The sequence below is a fragment of the Triturus cristatus genome, chromosome 3_2 (genome assembly GCF_964204655.1).
Source record: "Triturus cristatus chromosome 3_2, aTriCri1.1, whole genome shotgun sequence".
NCBI lineage: Eukaryota > Metazoa > Chordata > Amphibia > Caudata > Salamandridae > Triturus > Triturus cristatus.
The window spans coordinates 740,401,488-740,418,813 of NC_140584.1; the positions used below are offsets into that span (position 1 = coordinate 740,401,488).

General features: G+C 48.9%; 1 protein-coding gene across 5 annotated transcripts in view; it reads left to right on the plus strand.

Moving 5' to 3' along the window:
• Positions 1–17,326, plus strand: part of PMS1 (PMS1 homolog 1, mismatch repair system component) — a 903,709-nt gene that overhangs the window by 822,667 nt on the left and 63,716 nt on the right. For 4 of the 5 annotated variants that reach the window (XM_085648797.1, XM_085648801.1, XM_085648799.1 and 1 more), the window contains one exon: positions 11,550–11,922. The exons of the other annotated variant lie outside the window; for it this stretch is intronic. In XM_085648797.1, the coding sequence (XP_085504923.1) occupies positions 11,550–11,714 (165 nt within the window). In that variant the 3' untranslated portion in view covers positions 11,715–11,922. Of the gene's footprint in view, positions 1–11,549; positions 11,923–17,326 lie in introns of those variants that run through there. 5 annotated transcript variants of the gene reach the window in all.

Genomic DNA, 17,326 nt, shown 5'->3' on the forward strand with positions numbered 1-17,326 from the left:
GTTAGGGGCCTCCATGGCTTTCCTAGGAAACATTCCTTTGCATGATATATGTAGAGCAGCCACCTGGTCCACTACACATACATTTACCAAACACTATTGTGTAGATGTGCAATCAAAACAGCAGGCAGCTGTAGGACAGGCTGTTCTCAAAACTCTTTTTCAGACCGCTGCAGCTGGCACTGGTAGCCGCCGCTAATAGAGGGCACTGCTATGTATTCTATGCACAGATATGAATTCAGCAGCCCACATGCCTCGAACTGAATATGCTACTTACCAGTATGCATCTGTTCTTGGCATGTAGGGCTGCTGACATTCATATCGCCCTCCCTCCTCCCCGGCGCCTGTAGCAGCTGCAGCTCTCAGAATTACTGTAAGCATGGTCATCACTTTCTATATCTACTCCATCACTGCCACAATGGCGAAAAACAATCTGAGGATGGAGAGAATGCCCATGCGCACTGTAGTCCAGGGGAGGAGTCACCTATCCCAGGATACTTCGAAGACTCTTCCAGGACAACAACGTGCAAACATCCGGACCCAACACTAGGCGGCGATCTATGCACAGATATGAATGTCAGCAGCCCTACATGCCAAGAACAGATGCATACTGGTAAGTAGCATATTCATTACTTCCTCTCCTAGCGTAAGGTAACGCCCCCACCCCACAGGCCCTGCCGGGGCCGAGAGCAGATCACTGTTCGCATCAGCCGTCACCCGAGACCGCTCCGTACTTGTTGGTAAATAGAGGTTCACTATCTGTTGATAATGGGATTCACTTGGGGGGCTGACTTACCTCCTCCACCTCCAGGGCCAACACTGAGAAGGCATCAGAGACCTGGTGCTGCCTATGCTGCAGTACTGCGAGAGAGAGGGATGGGGGGGCGGGCAGAGGAAGAGGAGTGGGGTTAGAGAAGGGACAGGTGGGGAGAGAAAGAGGAGAGAAGGGACAGAGACAGAAAAGGAGCAAAAAAAGAATTAGAGAGAGTAAAGAGGAGAGTTGGGGAAAATGAAAACATTACGAGAGAACATGTAGCAAAGAGGTGGAGAGAGAAGATGGGAGAGAGTAAGGACGCAGAGACAAAAAGAATCGAAACAATACAAAAGTATTTCCCAAACTCGTAAATAACCACTGGCCAAACAACTGATCTGCAATGAAGCATCCGAATCCGGTATATCATGACGTTAACCATGCAATAAAAATAAATTATAAAAAACTAAAAAAACACCCAAAAACACGTATACACCATGTTGACCCTTTTCCATGCAACGTATTCTAAAACACCATTCTCATTCATACATTCACAGCAAACCTGTTCACAAGAGTGACAGAAAATGTGTTATTAGTGTTACATTTTTGTTTACATCCATACCCGCTCACTTATGCAATTAAAGGATTCATGACCACGCGGTTAAACAAAACGTACTGATTGGCCTTGCTGTGAAGGAGAAACACGTGTTGACACACACTCCCGATCTGTGAAACGTTCACCCCACTTTCTCGAAATTGAAACCAGTGCATGTGTCCGACGAACTTCCTGCCGCTTATCTGAATGCACCAGTGGCAGAAGATAGTCACCATCTTGCAACAACACAATTAAAGGGAGGCATGTCTGTCTCTCCCCACCGCCACATGTCTCTGAGTCTTACTGTCTCATGCGAGATCTCCCTCTAGGAGACAGCTGACACCGACTCCCCTGAGACAGTACGGGAGATGCCTGTGTGTGCATAGTGTGTGTGTCTATATGTATATATCTGTGTGTGTAATCATGTGTGTGTGTTTGTATGTGTATATGTTTGTGTATGCATGTGTGTGTTGGTGTGCAAGTATGGGTGTGTCATTGTGTTCATTTGTCTTCATGGATGTGTACACATATGTTTGTGTGTATACCTATGTCTGTGTATGCATGTTTGTGTGTATGTATATGTGTTTGAGTATGTTGGTGTGCGTGCTTGTTTATATGTGTATTTGGGGTTGGTGTGTTGGTGTGCATGTATATGCATATGTTTATGCATGTCTGTGTGTGTTTGTATATGTTCATATGTGTGTGTAAATGCATGTGTGTGTTTGTATGTGTGCATAGTTGTGTATGCATGTGATCAGAGGGAAGAGTGCACTTGAGGGCAAAGAGGAAAACATACAGGGAAAAGTATGTGAGGGCAGAGAGAAAAATACAGAGGGAAAAGCACGTGAGGGCAGAGAGAAAAATAGAGAGGGAAGAGTCCATGTGAGGGAGGAGAGAAAAATAGAGAGGGAAGAGCTCAGGTGAGAGCAAAGCGAAGAATACATAGGGTAGGGCGCATGTTAGACCGGAGATAAAAACAGAGGGAAGAGAGCATGTGAGAGCAGAGAGAAAAAAATAGAGAGAAGAACACATGCGAGGGCAGAGAAAAAAATACAGAGCGAAGAGCACATGTGAGAGCATAGAGAAAAAATGCAGAGGGAAGAGTACATGTGAGGGAAGAGAGACAAATACAGAGGGAATAGCATGTGTGAGGAAAGAGAGAACAAGCATTGGCAAAGCCAATAGGTCTCGCTTTTGGGACCTTATAAGTATTTAGTTACGCAGCACAATATGCTATAACTGTTGCATGGCTAAACACTTATAAGGTCCCAAAGCCGAGACCTATTGGCTTTGCCAATGCTTGTTCCTGAATGGGAATCAGCATCAGCAGTAAAATGTGCGGTGTCTTTTTCTGCTGTGCTGTTTCCATGGGAGAGATCAGAGCCGTTTGTAGCAGGCACCGGGAGAGGGGCTGAGCAGCCTGGCATGCCATGCAACATCTGCTAGTCGCATCGACAGATGAGGAATTTATTCCAGAGCACGGTACGTGTTTTATCATTCAATGTGCTTAGGACCCCTTTCGATTTTTTTATTAAATGCAGCGGATTTCCGACTTGTACGTGAGCACGCACTCCAAAGCACCGAAAGGGAGAAGCCGATGTAATCTCTTTAATAAATAATGCTGTTGTTTTTTTTTAATGCAACGCAGCATCTGTAGATATTATTTCACAAATTCCCCGTGACATGCACGCACCCGAGGGACATATTTGTTTCTATTTATGATGCAGCGCCGGCTGACCATAATTCTTAATGATGTGCTGTAATTAGTATTCCAAATGTTTTTTTCTCCATCATTCGCATCACGAAGGAGTGTGTTTTGAAGGCGCGTATTAGACAGATGACTTGCTGCTTCGTTTGCTGCTGAAATTCATAGCAACCTTCAGCGTAAGCTAACGTTTTTTTCAGCTTTTTTTTGCAAATGCTTTGGAGTTTAGTGCAGGCGGGGTGTAGGTCATTTGCTTGGCGGCAGTTGTTTTTTTGTATATTTTTTTTTATATGGATTGTCAATGCTGTCCCAGCCCCTCCTCCTCTGGGTGGTGCGGTCCAGCCCAGTGCTCTTAGCGGCTTGTGTGCAGGGATGTGGAAAGTTATATGATGCTCTTTGGAGGCAGACACAAGCTCACACAGACCACAGGCAATACCCGCGCTGTTTAATACCAACACGCAAAATGATGCTGAACTAAATGCGACTGAGTACGTATTTCATAATATAGACAGTTACGTTTGGAACCATTCGCCTAGAAGCTAAATCTATACTTCCAAAAATAAGTATAGTTTAAAATATGAATCTTTATTAATGTTTCTCTTTTTTACGATTTGCTAACAAGCCCGGGAGTTGTGGAAGACGCGCGGCCACGAATCGCACTCTGTGGTGGGGGAGGAACGTGGAAGTGGGATAAGGGAGGGGGTGTCAAATGGTGTGCACTTTCGCGGCCGCTTTGATGTTCTCAGTGGCCGCGCGGCTCACTGAGAACATCAAAGCAGCCGCGAAAGTGATCAGATGGATGACAAATGGTGCGCGCGCCCGGCGCACATGAACTGTAGCTGGAGGCCTCAAAGAAGCACTAGTTTGCACTTCCAAATGCCGCTTTCTATAGCTCTCGCCAGAGCAGCGCTAAAGCGCTGGCTCAGGCGAGACCTAAAAATGGAGAGGGAAAAGCACATGTGAGGGCAGAGTGAAAATACAGAGGGAATAGCACATGTGAGACCAGAGAGAAAAACATAGAGGGCAGAGCATATGTGAGGACAAAGAGAACAAGTACAGGCTATGCCAAGCGGAAGTGATCGCGTTTGCGATCAAACATCAAAGCGGCGAAAGTGAAAGTAATCGAGCAGAGCATCAAAGGGCTGGGTGAGAAGGGAGGGGGGAATGCAAGGAGCAGAGGAGCAGCTGTGCACATGCACGCCATCGTGCACTCAAGCCCTAGGCCAGCAAAACCATGTGGGTAGCACTTTTGAAAGCTCACTTACAAAATGTCTCAAAGAGACAGCTTTCGCTGTCTCAGCGAGATCTAATGAGTGTGTCCTGTGTAATGTAACTGGTGCTCTTGTGAAGCTCCAATGTCTTCCGGTGGAGTTTGCGCTATAGAAATCTGCAAAAACAACAAAAATAGCATTTGCAATGCAACAGGTCCCGCATTTACGCGAGTTTCAGCTATTGGCATTGTAAATGACACTGCCTTCTATTTATATTTTGGTTTTTGAAACATAAATAAAACGCATTGTCATTTACAATGCCAATAGCTTAAACTTGCGTAAATGCGAGACCTATTGCATTGCATTGCAAATGCTTGTTTTAACCTTTACCTGCAGTGTAGGCCTCTCTTATTACTTTTTTACCTTGATGTTTATTTTGAAACAAATGGCCTTGCATTTTAGATGCTGCAATGCAGTCCTCCTCGAATATTCTACGGACTTTTTATGTACATCCGGGAAACAATTCGGCCTCTGATAGGCTTCCATTGCAAGTTTCTATAATTTCACCCATGGACAGAGAGTTTGCTGCAGATTTACATGGAAGACAGAGTAAAAAAGTACTCCGGGGACCACGAAACCTAGCGTAGTATATTCTACAGTTTATGACTTCAATGAAGATACTTACTATGTAGAAACTGGATTACAGGTAGGTAATGACCCTTTCTTCTAAAAAAAAAATACTGAATGGATTCCAACCAACCAAGCAAAGCCACTCCTCTGACTCAAGTTATAGTTTCATGCAATATTTGGTGCAATTATCTTCAGTGTTTTTCTGTGTTCCGGAAAGCAAATATTCCTGGAGGAATTAAAAAGTAAAAAAGCTGCATTTTTTTACCCCAAATTTTACTCTCCCTCTCCTTGGACAGTACTGCAGAAAACTTGCCCCATCAAATCTAAATGCTTTTTTATTATTTGTTCCTTGCTAATCGGTCAAATGGTGCCTGTAATTAGTAAAACAAAAAACTGCTTTTCAATTAAAACTCGGACCTGACCTTAACTACAGACTCGCTATTGCAGACTCCGTGATACAAAAATATATGAGCGTCAATCATAGTAACAATGTAGTTTTTGTTAAGTTAATCAGTCCAGAGGAAAAATGCTGCTATGGTTGCTGATAACCATGGCCCCATTTGATGAATCTGTTCAAACTTCCAAAACAATTGCTTCAATGCCTAGGATTGATCCATGAACATTCTGTTCAGAACAGAGTCAGCGGGAGTTAAATAGAGAATTCCTAAGGTTTTATTTCCGTGTAGAATTCCATAGGAATATTTTCTTTCCATTACACCAATAATTGCTGGACAGATTAACCCCATACAGGCATGGACTAAATACATTTGTGGAGTAGAATAGTAAAATAGATCTTGAATTTAATTTTGTGTAAATCCGGTCATTAGTTTTAATAACATTAAGAATGAAAAAATATGTGCTATTTGGGTGGAGCCTTGTTTTTTTCCCCCCCCAGCAGCCTTTTAAACGTATGTGATTTCAAATCTGATTACCTGCGGGGTGGGGCTGTGATTTTCAACTATACAAACATTTTCACAGACCACAAGAATGTGGTCGCCTCATAAGGTTCACAGACCTATATTGCAAGAGAGCTGCGGGGACCATCACAGAAGAGTGTAAATGTCCTTATTTCCCCAGCAAGAAAACATACGAAGGAAGGTTTATAAAACGAAACATCTATTGCACCCAGTTGTCAAGGGTCTTGCGTAAGGAGTTGCTGGGTTTGGCTGAAGGTCATTTCCTCAGACCAGTACACAATGAACCTCTCATAGCCAGGGGACTCCCAGGTCCCAAAGCATGGACCATGCATCGTAAGCTGTCGAAGGAGGGAATCATTGCACGGGATATGGCTGAGGGTCTCGCCATATGCTTGGACCAGCTGAGCGTGCCCTTTGGACGCGCCTGGAAGGGTTGAGGGCCAGAGAACTGGGCACATCATGGACAAATGACACAATGTGACCTGTCATGGATACTTTGTAAAATGAATAACATACACATTAAAAATAAGTTATACTTTCTCCCTTGCTAATATCACAATATAATGTGTAAAATAAAAAAAACTACAAATGCTCCTAAAATCCGTTTAAGAGACTTTTACTACCCAAAAAGCAAAAAAAAACTTAAAACGTGCCAGTTATGGTGAGTTGCACATGGCATCTTTGCACGACCTCGCACATGTCACTGATAACGTCTCAGATGATACCAATAGTATCTGATAGAGACTACTAGCCACAGATTCCTTCACGTAGAATTATCCCTAGGCGTGAGAATTGATCCGGAACCTTTTTGCCACAGCATCCCTGCGCGCCGGGGGCGGGGCGACATCACGCGACTCCGCCCAGGCGTCGTCCGTGTACGTGACGTCAGCGAGGTCACATAAGACCCGCCCCAGCGCGCCCACGTCAGTTTTTTCCTTTTCCGAGTGCAACGCGGATCCGTTCCTTGCTGCGGGCCTGTTTACGGGCCCCTTTCTTACATTCTTTTTTGGTGGAACAGTGTTGAATGCCTTCGGGCTTTAAAACTTGCACGTTTTGTGGGCGTCTTATGTCGGCGACGGACCCTCACCTCATTTGCATGTGGTGTTTGGGGGAGGATCACGGCACCTCAGATTGTGCGGCGTGCCAAAAGTTGAAGCCGATGTCGCGGCGGGAGCGCCGAATGAAACTTCTCTCGGTATGTTTCTCCAGGTCGACGTCCTCCCCTCGGTCTGCTTCGGTGGACGGCTTCAGGTCTGGCCGTGGTCATCGTCCTTGCCTTTCTCCGATGTCACGTGAGCGTCGCTCCCCGGTGGGTAAGTGTCGCAGTTCGTCCCCGGGGGCTGGTTTCCGGCCTACCGGGGGCGTGGACTCTCCGCGGGTGATGCAGCCCCGCGTGTCGTCCTATTCACCGTTTCCCGGTATTGGGGCGTCGAGAGTCCAGATGGAGACTTACACGGCGGCTTTGCAGGCCTGGCTGGCATCTCCTTCTCCTTCCACTCCTGGGGCGTCGGCGGATCCCTCGCCTTGCTCAGGGCCCTCCGCTGCGTCGCCGGTGGCTCCGGCCCCAGCGCCGACTGGATCGGATCCAGGCTTGGAGGATGTGGTGCTGTTGGGGTGCGGCTCCTCTGGGGCACCTCCTTCAGGCCACGGCATCTTTGCCTCGCTGCAAACCCCTGCAGGGGTCCCTGTGGTGTTGCGGGAGGTCGCCGGGGCTCGGGGATGCGACCCGAGCCCCTCTTGGTCCCTTGGCAGGGTGGTCCTGTCTAAGGCCGAGGTGACGCCGCTACGGCGCCAGCAGCAGCTGGACCGTGGGGAGCCACAGGAGTCAGTGGCCCCTCCTCGTTCCACTTCGGGTCGAGGTCAGACCCCTCGTCCCTCTCTGGGCCCCTCTCGTACCTCCTCACAGGCGGCTGCCTCGTTGGAGGGCGAGTCGGAGTTTGTATCGTCCCTTGTGCCCCCACAGGGGTTGCCGGGTGACCTTCGCCTCCTTCTTTAGGCCCCTCCCCGGGCCCATCCCGTTCCTCCACGCAGGTGGTTGCCTCGGCGGGGGTCAGGCCGGCGCCGTCCCGGTGCCGCTTTAGGGCCAGTGCGGCTCCAGCTCTACTCCGGTTCCCGCTCCGGTGCGGGTTGACTTGGAGGATCCTTGCCCGGTGGCACCAGTGTCCTGGCTCAAGCAGCGGACTCTACGGCTCCACGCAGGGGTCGTACTGCGCGTTCGTCTTCGGACGCTCCTTCTCCGGAGGCAGGCTGCATATTGGTGTCGTCCTCCCCGCAGACTGGTCGCCGTGTGGTGTCCTTTTCACCGGCGTCGAAGGGTGGCTCCCCGCCCTTCCTGAGACACGGGTGTTCGTCGGAAGAGCGGCAAGTCCCTCATTATTCGGCTCCTCCTGACTTCCAGGTCTGGTCCTTGCCTGCCCCGCTTGGCCTCGGGGACGGCCGCCTTAGTTTGCAGCCGTCGCCCACAGAGGAGCTGCTTTCTCCACCGCGGGGCCCTACGGATGCGGGTGCGGCCTTCGCTCACGCGGTGTGCACGGCTGTGGGCATCCCTACGCATGGGTGTCTCGGTGGCTCACTTTCCAGCGGACCAACTGTTGGAGGTCCTCCACCAGGGCTCTGGTGGGAGGGAAATTTTGCTTCCCTTTGAAGGTTAGCTCCTTTCTGCCTTGACAGGGGCTTAGAGGCGTCCCGCCTCCGGGGACCCGGTGCCTCCGCATCTTCTGCATCGGCACCTTCCGACGCCGCGTGACCCGGCATGCCTGTCCATTCACCCCTCAGCTCCCAGTCCCCTTCTGCGGACTGCTTTTCCCTCCCTGCCGCCCCTCTTGGCTCCGCCGTCCAGAGAGGCCCACTGGCTGGATACTTGGGGATGCAACATTTTCGCTTCGACCAGCGTGGCCCTGCGGGCCCTTAACACCTTGTGTGTGCTGGCTAGGGCCTCCTCCTGTTTGTGGGACTCTGCTGAGTCTCTGGGGTCTGCAGCGTCCCAGGAGTCTGCTCAGGTGGATTTGCAGCACCATGCATTGGATGGCCGGGAGCTTGCAGCATTTATTCTCTGCTCTGCTCTGGACGTCTCTGAGGCGCTGGGCCGGGCCATGGCTTCCTCAGTCGCTCTCCGTCGCCATGCTTGGCTTCGGGACGGCATCTTCCCCGAAAATATTCGGGAGAGGCTCATTGATATCCCATTTGATGGCAATCTGTTGTTTCATGCCCCGGACGACTCCTCCATCCAGAGGCTCTTGGCAGGGCTCCGTCCTCCTCCCCCTCCGTCCCCTCCTCAGCGACTTCTGAGTTAGGGTTGCTTTTGGGCCTTCTTAGGCCGGCGGTTATGGTTGTGGAGTATGTTTTTCTGGCCGTTTACGTCCTTCCTTGGGACTTTGGCATTGTTGACTGCTGGACGGCCCTTTTGTTGTTGTGTGTGAGTTCTGAAGGAGTTGTTGCGCAGACTTGGCCCTGAGATTGGGCCTTCTGCTTTGCTTGGGCTGCTGTCAAGCCTGTAGCGGGGGTGCTTTCTTCCCCCGTGGTTCTTTTGTTTGTTCCTCTGCTGCGGAAGTTCTTCCAAAGAGGGTTCCCATATATTGGGACTTCATGTGCCCTATGTGGGGTTATGGTAGCTGTCATATGGCTTGTGCTCTGCTGAAGGGTTCTGGTCGCCTTCGGGTACCTGCTCTCCATGGTGTTTACGTAGGTTGCTTTTGCTTCCTGAGGTTGTGTGCACGGCCACTCGTGGTGGTGGCCCGGGCCTCTCCTCCTCTCCCTGCTCCCGTTCTGCGGTCTGGGATGTCCCTGTGTTCTCCCTTGCCAGGCGTTGCCTACTTGGTCTTCTTGGGGCCTCGGGCTGTTCTTCTTGCTTCTGGTCTTGACTGCCGGCATTGTTCTGGCTGGCAGGCTGCTCTCCATCTGGAATGAGCTCGCCTTCTTCTCCTTGGTTTCCTTGGGCCCTCTAGGCTGCTTCTTCTTCTTCTTCCATCTTCCTGTCTTGGCATTCGGCGGACGCTATGTTGCCTTGTGGGGGAGTGGGGTGCTTCGGCCTCTCCGTCCTTGCCCTTGGTTCCTCTGCTGTGAGTGTATGAGCCTCTTCAGTCTTCCTTCCCTCCTACGTCCCCTTGGGGTCGGTGGGGTTCTGCTTGTGGGGGTTCCCTTTGCCTGGCAGGGTCAAGGTTCTACCTGGTCCAAAGATTTGGTCCCCTGTGGGGCCCTCTGTTCTGCTTTGGCTGGTGGGGTCCTTTCGCAGAGCCTCCTTCCCAGGGGGTATTGCTAGGGTATCTATTCTACATGAAGGAATCTGCGGCTAGTAGTCTCTATCAGATGTACGAGTTACTTACCTTCGGTAACGATGTATCTGGTAGAGACGATTTTCGCCGCAGATTCCTTCACGGCCCGCCCTTCCTCCCCTGTTCTGCGAGGACCCTTGGGTTGGTCTTCGGTATTCGTCTCCCGGTGGGGGGCTGTGTCTCCTGTGAGTGCCTTCCTTGTTCTTGACGGGTGGCTCTGTCTGGGGGCGGTTCATTCCTCCCTTTGGTTCTTTGGAGGATGGGCTTTCAGTGCGCTGGTGCCCTGCTGCTCTGGCTACTCCAGGTTTTGGCGGGGGGGGGGGGTAGGGTTTTGCTTCTATCCTTGTCCTCCCTCCCCTCCCTCCCTTCCATTGCTGTCCTCTGGTTTGAGGGTCCTCTGGCCATGTCTTGCCTTTGTCCTTGTGAGTGGTTGCCCTCTAGGTTGGGGTGGCTTGGTGGTTTGTTGTCCCTGTCTGTCTTGGGACTGGTCCCCTTCCTTGCTCAGGATGAGGGGGGTGGGCTTCCTACGTGTGCCATGATTTTTATACCTGTTCTTCTCTTTGTGCACAGGGATGGGAGGTTGTCTATGTGCGGGCAGGGTGGCTGCGCAGGTTTCTACTTGTTCTTCTTCTTTCTTCTTTCCCTGCCCTTGGGGTCTGTGGTGTTGGCACTACCCTGGTGGTGTTGTTAGTCACCGTTTCTTTCCAATTTTTCTGCTCTTCGCGCACTGTTTCCATGCTCCCACACTTTTTTATCTGGTGGTTCCGCGTTGTGGTGCGGAAAAGTTCCGGGGCGGGTCTTATGTGACCTCGCTGATGTCACGTACGCGGACGACGCCTGGGCGGAGTCGCGTGATGTCGCCCCGCCCCCGGCACGCAGGGATGCTGTGGCAAAACAGTTTCCGGATCCAGTCTCACGCCTGGGGATAATTCTACGTGAAGGAATCTGCGGCTAGAATAGTCTCTACCAGATACATCATTACCGAAAGTAACTCGTACGACAGCATTGGTGTCACCACAAGTATCACTGCCATTGACTTCTCCCCACACGTGGGCAATCTGTACAAAACTTGCCAGGATCAGCCTTGAGGCAGGCACGTTTGTCACTTGGAATTTTTTGTGCATATTTATCAGATGGAGTCAACACCAGAGCACCATACTGAAGAGGAATTTCAACAGAGCTCTCCATCTTCCCGGTCCCAGGCGTCTCGCAGACAATGAATGCAAATTACTGGACTTCGAATGCTGAATGAATGAGACACATAACCAGACAAGGAATGAGCATTTAATGTAGGCAACTGTTTGTTAACATTCCATGGTTTATTCATGGAGCATGTGTACGCTGTCAAAATATTTTATGAATTTTGGTCATTATAACTACACTTTCTGTTGAAAGAATTATCGTTGAAACCCGCAAAGGCTATTTCAGTTATTTTAGCTTGACTGATGAGTTACATGTTTTTGTCTCCCAAGGGAGAAGCCGTGCGCCTGTCTCGGCAGCTACCCTTATATTTGTCAAATGAGGATGTGCAAGACACGATTTCCAGAATGAAGCTGCAGCTCGCTGATGAAAATAAAACATGTGTTCATGGCCGCCCGTTTTTTCATCACTTAACAGATATTCCAGAGGCCAAGTAATCCGCCAAAGTACATGGAAGCTACTCCGAGGAACATATTTCCCGTGAATTCATGTTTTGTCGTGAATAATGATTATCACTGCCATTTTTTATATTTATGCTGCGCTTGTTCTATATTGTTTTGTGTATCTGCGATGACCTGTTTTTTTCCTTTTTAAATATCTGTCCAATGCACCTTAACACTAAAAAATAAAACATGATATGTTAGACATCTTGCATTTTGATTCATACTGCCACACCACCTGCTCGTTAGTTTTATTGGACAGCACATACCAAGCTCTCTGCGCTAAACTCATATATGATGATATGTTGACAAATTATTTTGTTAATTTCTCATTTATGAAAAACACAGGTGCCCAGTAAGTCATTATGCGCCCCTCAGGACAATTTAAGACCCCTCAATCTCATTTACCTGGTTTAATGAACGGTATATTGGAAGATATGTTGTTACCACCACAACGATGTGACCATAGAATCCTTACAACATCTCATTAATTTAATCTTGCCCTAGACCTCATACATTGAAACACTACCGGAGGATCTTTAGGCATTTTTAACACACTCACTTAATTCCCTGCACATAGCTCCTAAAGAGCCCCGCTTACAAGCGCATAGAGTCCGCCCACTCATATTAGGTGATCTGGATGTGGGTCCAATGATGAAGCAAGCCACAGGTAGTTCCTGTGGGTAAAGACCCAGAAACACATACACATGTATATCCAAGAAATATGGCGTGGGCACTAATTTACCTGGGTGCCATCCGCATGCTCGCTTGTGATATGCACACCACTCTACAGCAGGTGGTATATAGGATAATTGGGTGTACCCTCCCTTATGTTATTTCTAGTTTCTAGTAAATACTCTTATGCTAACACTGAACATATAATCATAACTTCTGAGGCATATAATTTGACTGTCCTTCTCTTAGTATATGATTATGAACTGTTGCATGCCTGTATTGCATGTGTGCAGAGGTGTATCTGCCTGCAGTGCCCTCTTGGGGGAAACAGGGTACTGCTTTTCATGAACTAACCCCCCTACCTGCGGGTTTATGCGTTTATAAATCACACTGCTGCCCTTTTGTGACATTAAAGGGCTGATGCCTCGTCAGTGGACAGAAGCTGGAGTTTACATGCGTAGACAAGAAGGGGTTGGATGGTGCTGCCTATAGGTAAGCAGGTTTGCTCCAGTTGTAATGCTGAGTGTAGAAGAATAGCAGCAATTGTGCGTGATGGATTCCGTGTAGAAAGGCTGTGCATGATAATCATTGCATAGTGGTAGGGCATAAATGTTGTACCTAAGATTCAGAGTAGTGCGCCAGTTGTGGTGTAGAGGTAGCAGGTGCACCTAAGTTACAAGGATTATGTCACCCGTAGTCGGTTCCTTTCTGTGAATATTATTGCCTTGGAGCCCGACTGTCATGGTACTATGTCCTTTGCTTCTTTTTCATTGCTAGTAGTCTGTCCGGTTGGCTGTAGGCAAGTGATTGGGAAATAAATAATTACTAAACTCATGTTGCTCAATGTACCTTTTAGTTGATCTGTAGGCACTGATAATAAGTGTTAATTATCCATCTGAATAGTACTAATATTATCAGCCTTGGAAGGGTGAAATGGTGAGCACACTAGCGAGGAAGCTAATCGATATGTATGTGTATAAGTACAGCTCAAACCTAGCCAAATTTCAGTGAAGTGCTGCACAGTGCCAAAGATACATATTTTACCTGGTCACGCCGGATTCCGTGGTGGTCACCTGCTGGGTGTTGTTTGCTTCCCTGCTGCTGTTAGTGGCCGCGAAGGACGCTTTGCCGATCTACTACCCTGGGCGAGGACCACAGCCCCCATGGTGCACTAGTAATCTCACAGATGCTGCGAGTGAGGGGGAGGCGTGGTGATCGCGCATAAAACGCTGCCTCTCCACCCGCGTTGCGGAGCTTCACTCTTTTTATTTCACCTCGTCACGCCGGATTCCGTGGTGGTCACCTGCTGGGTGTTGTTTGCTTCCCTGCTGCTGTTGGTGGCCGCGAAGGACGCTTTGCTGATCTACTACCCTGGGCGAGGACCACAGCCCCCAGGGTGCACTTGTAATCCCACAGCTGCCGCGAGTGAAGGGAAACAAAGCAATACCAAAGGGGATGATGGACGGAGCGCTTGAGCAAATCAAACACTCACCCCCAGTGAACTGATCTGGGTTTAATCCATCATCATTCTTTAGCTCACTCCACCACCCCAGTTCAGACATGGCCATATGCAAATCAGTCTGACACTGTGCCTCATGGGAACAGTCCAGCCCGAACTGCCAAGCCATGTCTTCCCTGGACTGGAAACAAGCATCCTGGGACCGGTTTCGGGTTCATAACCCTCATCAGCCAGGCTATTTTGAATCCAGTGGCAAAGTGAGCAAGGGACCCACGTCTGGGCATACCCTGCCAACTTAGGGTGAACAAAGCGATACCAAAGGGGATGATGGACGGAGCACTTGAGCAAATCAAACACTCACCCCTAGTCAACTGATCTGGGTTTAACCCATCATCATTCTTTAGCTCACTCCACCACCCCAGTTCAGACATGGCCATATGCAAATCAGTCTTACCCTGTGCCTCATGGGAACAGTCCAGCCCAAACTGTCAAGCCATGTTTTCCCTGTACCGGAAACAAGCATCCTGGGACCGGTTTCGGGTTCATAACCCTCATCAGCCAGTCCAGTGGCAAAGTGAGCAAGGGACCCACGTCTGGACATACCCTGCCAACTTATGGCGAACAAAGCGATACCAAAGGGGATGATGGACGGAGCGCTTGAGCAAATCAAACACTTACCCCCAGTCAACTGATCTGGGTTTAATCCATCATCATTCTGTAGCTCAATCCACCACCCCAGTTCAGACATGGCCATATGCAAATCAGTCTGACCCTGTGCCTCATGGGAACAGTCCAGCCCGAACTGCCAAGCCATGTCTTCCCTGGACCAGAAACAAGCATCCTGGGACCGGTTTCGGGTTCATAGCCCTCATCAGCCAGCCCATCTTGAATCCAGTGGCAAAGTGAGCAAGGGACCCACGTCTGGCATACCCTGCCAACTTAGGGCGAACAAAGCGATGCCAAAGGGGATGATGGACGGTGAGGGGAAGGCGTGGAGATCGCGCATAAAGCGCTGCCTATTCCCCTGCGGTGCGGGACGACGCCTGGACGAAGCCCTGACCAAGGGCGGGCCCGTTAGAGACAGGTAGAGACTGGGACTGGGCCATCCCCTTAACATCCAACCTGTGAGACTTTTACTGGTTATATCCTTGTTGTTATTGCCTCATATATAGGCTAATATGAATAAGCGGAAGGTGGGTGTGAGTTCTGGAGTTGTTGGGACTCTAGATGCGTTCCTTTCTAGAGCTGAATCTGCGTTGATTCATGAGATCCAGCTCAGACTATCGTTGGAACCCCCACCACCTTTGCTTAATGTTGTGCTGAAACCCCCCCACAGAGGGTACTGTCATCACTGATGTAGCTCCTCCGATTAGTCAGGTCTCTCCGGTATCAACTAACTTACCCTCCCCATGTATGGGGTTTAACGCCCAAACCCCTGTTACTTCCAAGGTTCATACAAGGAGCCAACAAATATTCAGGCACGCGGTGGGGAGCAGCCTTCTAAGAAAAGGAAATCGTGGGGTCCCATAAAACCCGCCCAGCAAGCATCCAGATTAAATAAACGTAAGGCGGGTGGTACTGGGTGCACTGGTAGCTCAAACGACAACATCACTACCAGTAATGATTGCACGACCCCCACCACCACTGTAATTACTGATCTATCATCTAGCTTACCCGAGGACATTTTAATCACTCGGGTAGAAAAAAAACTCCACGCTGTGTTGAACCCGCTTCTTGATAAACTGATCCTAATAGAAAGCAGGTTGACCAAAATAGAATTGACCATCTTGAATGCCCTGCAAACCAACTCTAACGTACGACAGTGCGAGGCATAGCTCCTCTGGTGGTGAGTAGATCATACTCGGGGGAACCTGCTAATACTGCACACTGTCACCCTCTACCAGTCCCGGCAGCATCTATGACTAATCAACCTTTGCATCCGAGTAGCAATGGTACATGTCCCACCCTAGTGCTGCCTGTAGAGGAACCACGCAGGCGGGCTCTGCAAATTAATGGTATTGGCAATTCCAAAACGTATATGTCCCTTCATCTCCCTCCTGAGGCAACACCCTACACTGTTGTTTTGGGCAATGTCCCAGTGTTACAGCCTGCAGTACAGGAACAGTGGTCTTCGCTGAGAAATATAGCATTACACTTGCTGACTGCTAGGACAGGTATCAAAAATGACCTTTTTTCCAACTTTAAAATTGCCCGTCGAATTCCATGGATTGGCAGCTCACACAAGTCCCTCGCAGGGGACTGTGTGGTGCTAAGCTTTGGGTCCCCGGGGTTGGTTAAACATATTTTGGATAGGGCCGAAATTTGCCAAATAAGGTCGGACGATATAAACATCCTCCCCTTGTTTTTTTTTTTACCAACCGACCATAGCTACCAGGGGTTTAAATTCAAACTGGGAGGGGGCACCCCAAATCAGTGATTTACCTAACTATCCAATCCCAACACACAACCGCTTTGGCGCTCTCACTTTCCTTGAAGATATTGACTGACTCGGTATTGTTACTGATTTACCGCCAACCAGATCATATGACCTTAGGGACACTTGCAAGTACGGTTGTGATTCATTTTTGCTGAGAATTAATGAACCAATTCCGACTAGGGACCACCTCAATGTTGGGTTGGGACATGCGGGTGGTATCCCGGATTTGGGGGAAAACGACCAGGTGGGGTGGATTGTATTGTGGATTGTATTAATGTAGTAGAGGATGACCATCTTTTGACCCTCCTACCCGCAGGGCTCCCTACGTTTAGTGATGGATGCAGACAGGAGTTTTTGTATAAGGATACTGTTCGGCCGTCGGTTGATATATCCAGTATTCAAATCCAAGGGCCTAATAGATCAAATTTAACTTTGGTTTGTTGGAATATAGCAGGTCTCTCCTAAAAAACTCACTCGATTGAATGGTCTGCATTCATTGACAATTATGATATTTGGCTATTTCAAGAAACATGGGCTTTGGAGCCAATCTGTCACCCAAGCTTTAGAAATTTCTATAAACCAGCCCTGGGGGTACTGAGTCGGCACTACAACTGAAAGGGCTATGCTTAGAACAGGGGATTAGAGCAGTTAATGGGAGGTCCAAGTCAGACAGGCGGGCATCCATACTTTTAATAATGGCATAAGAAGCAGTAGGATTGATTATATATTTTTGAACATGGAATTTTGGTCGTCCTTGCAGGATATGGTAGTCCTTGAACGGCTTGAAAGTGACCACAACCCTCTGTACTATCTCTGCAGGTTCCTGATCTTTCCATCCACGACAATGGGGAAAAAGTAAAGGCCAATTGGGAAGTGGCACTTACCAATGATTCCAGGAGGGTCAAATGGGCTAGGGTTGCAGTTAATGAAGGGTATTTAAAACAGATGAAGAGTTTGTTGGAGCTCCACTTAGCTATCCTCCAAAATCATGATACCCAGGAGGATATAAACTCAATCATTCCGCAGGTTCATAATGAG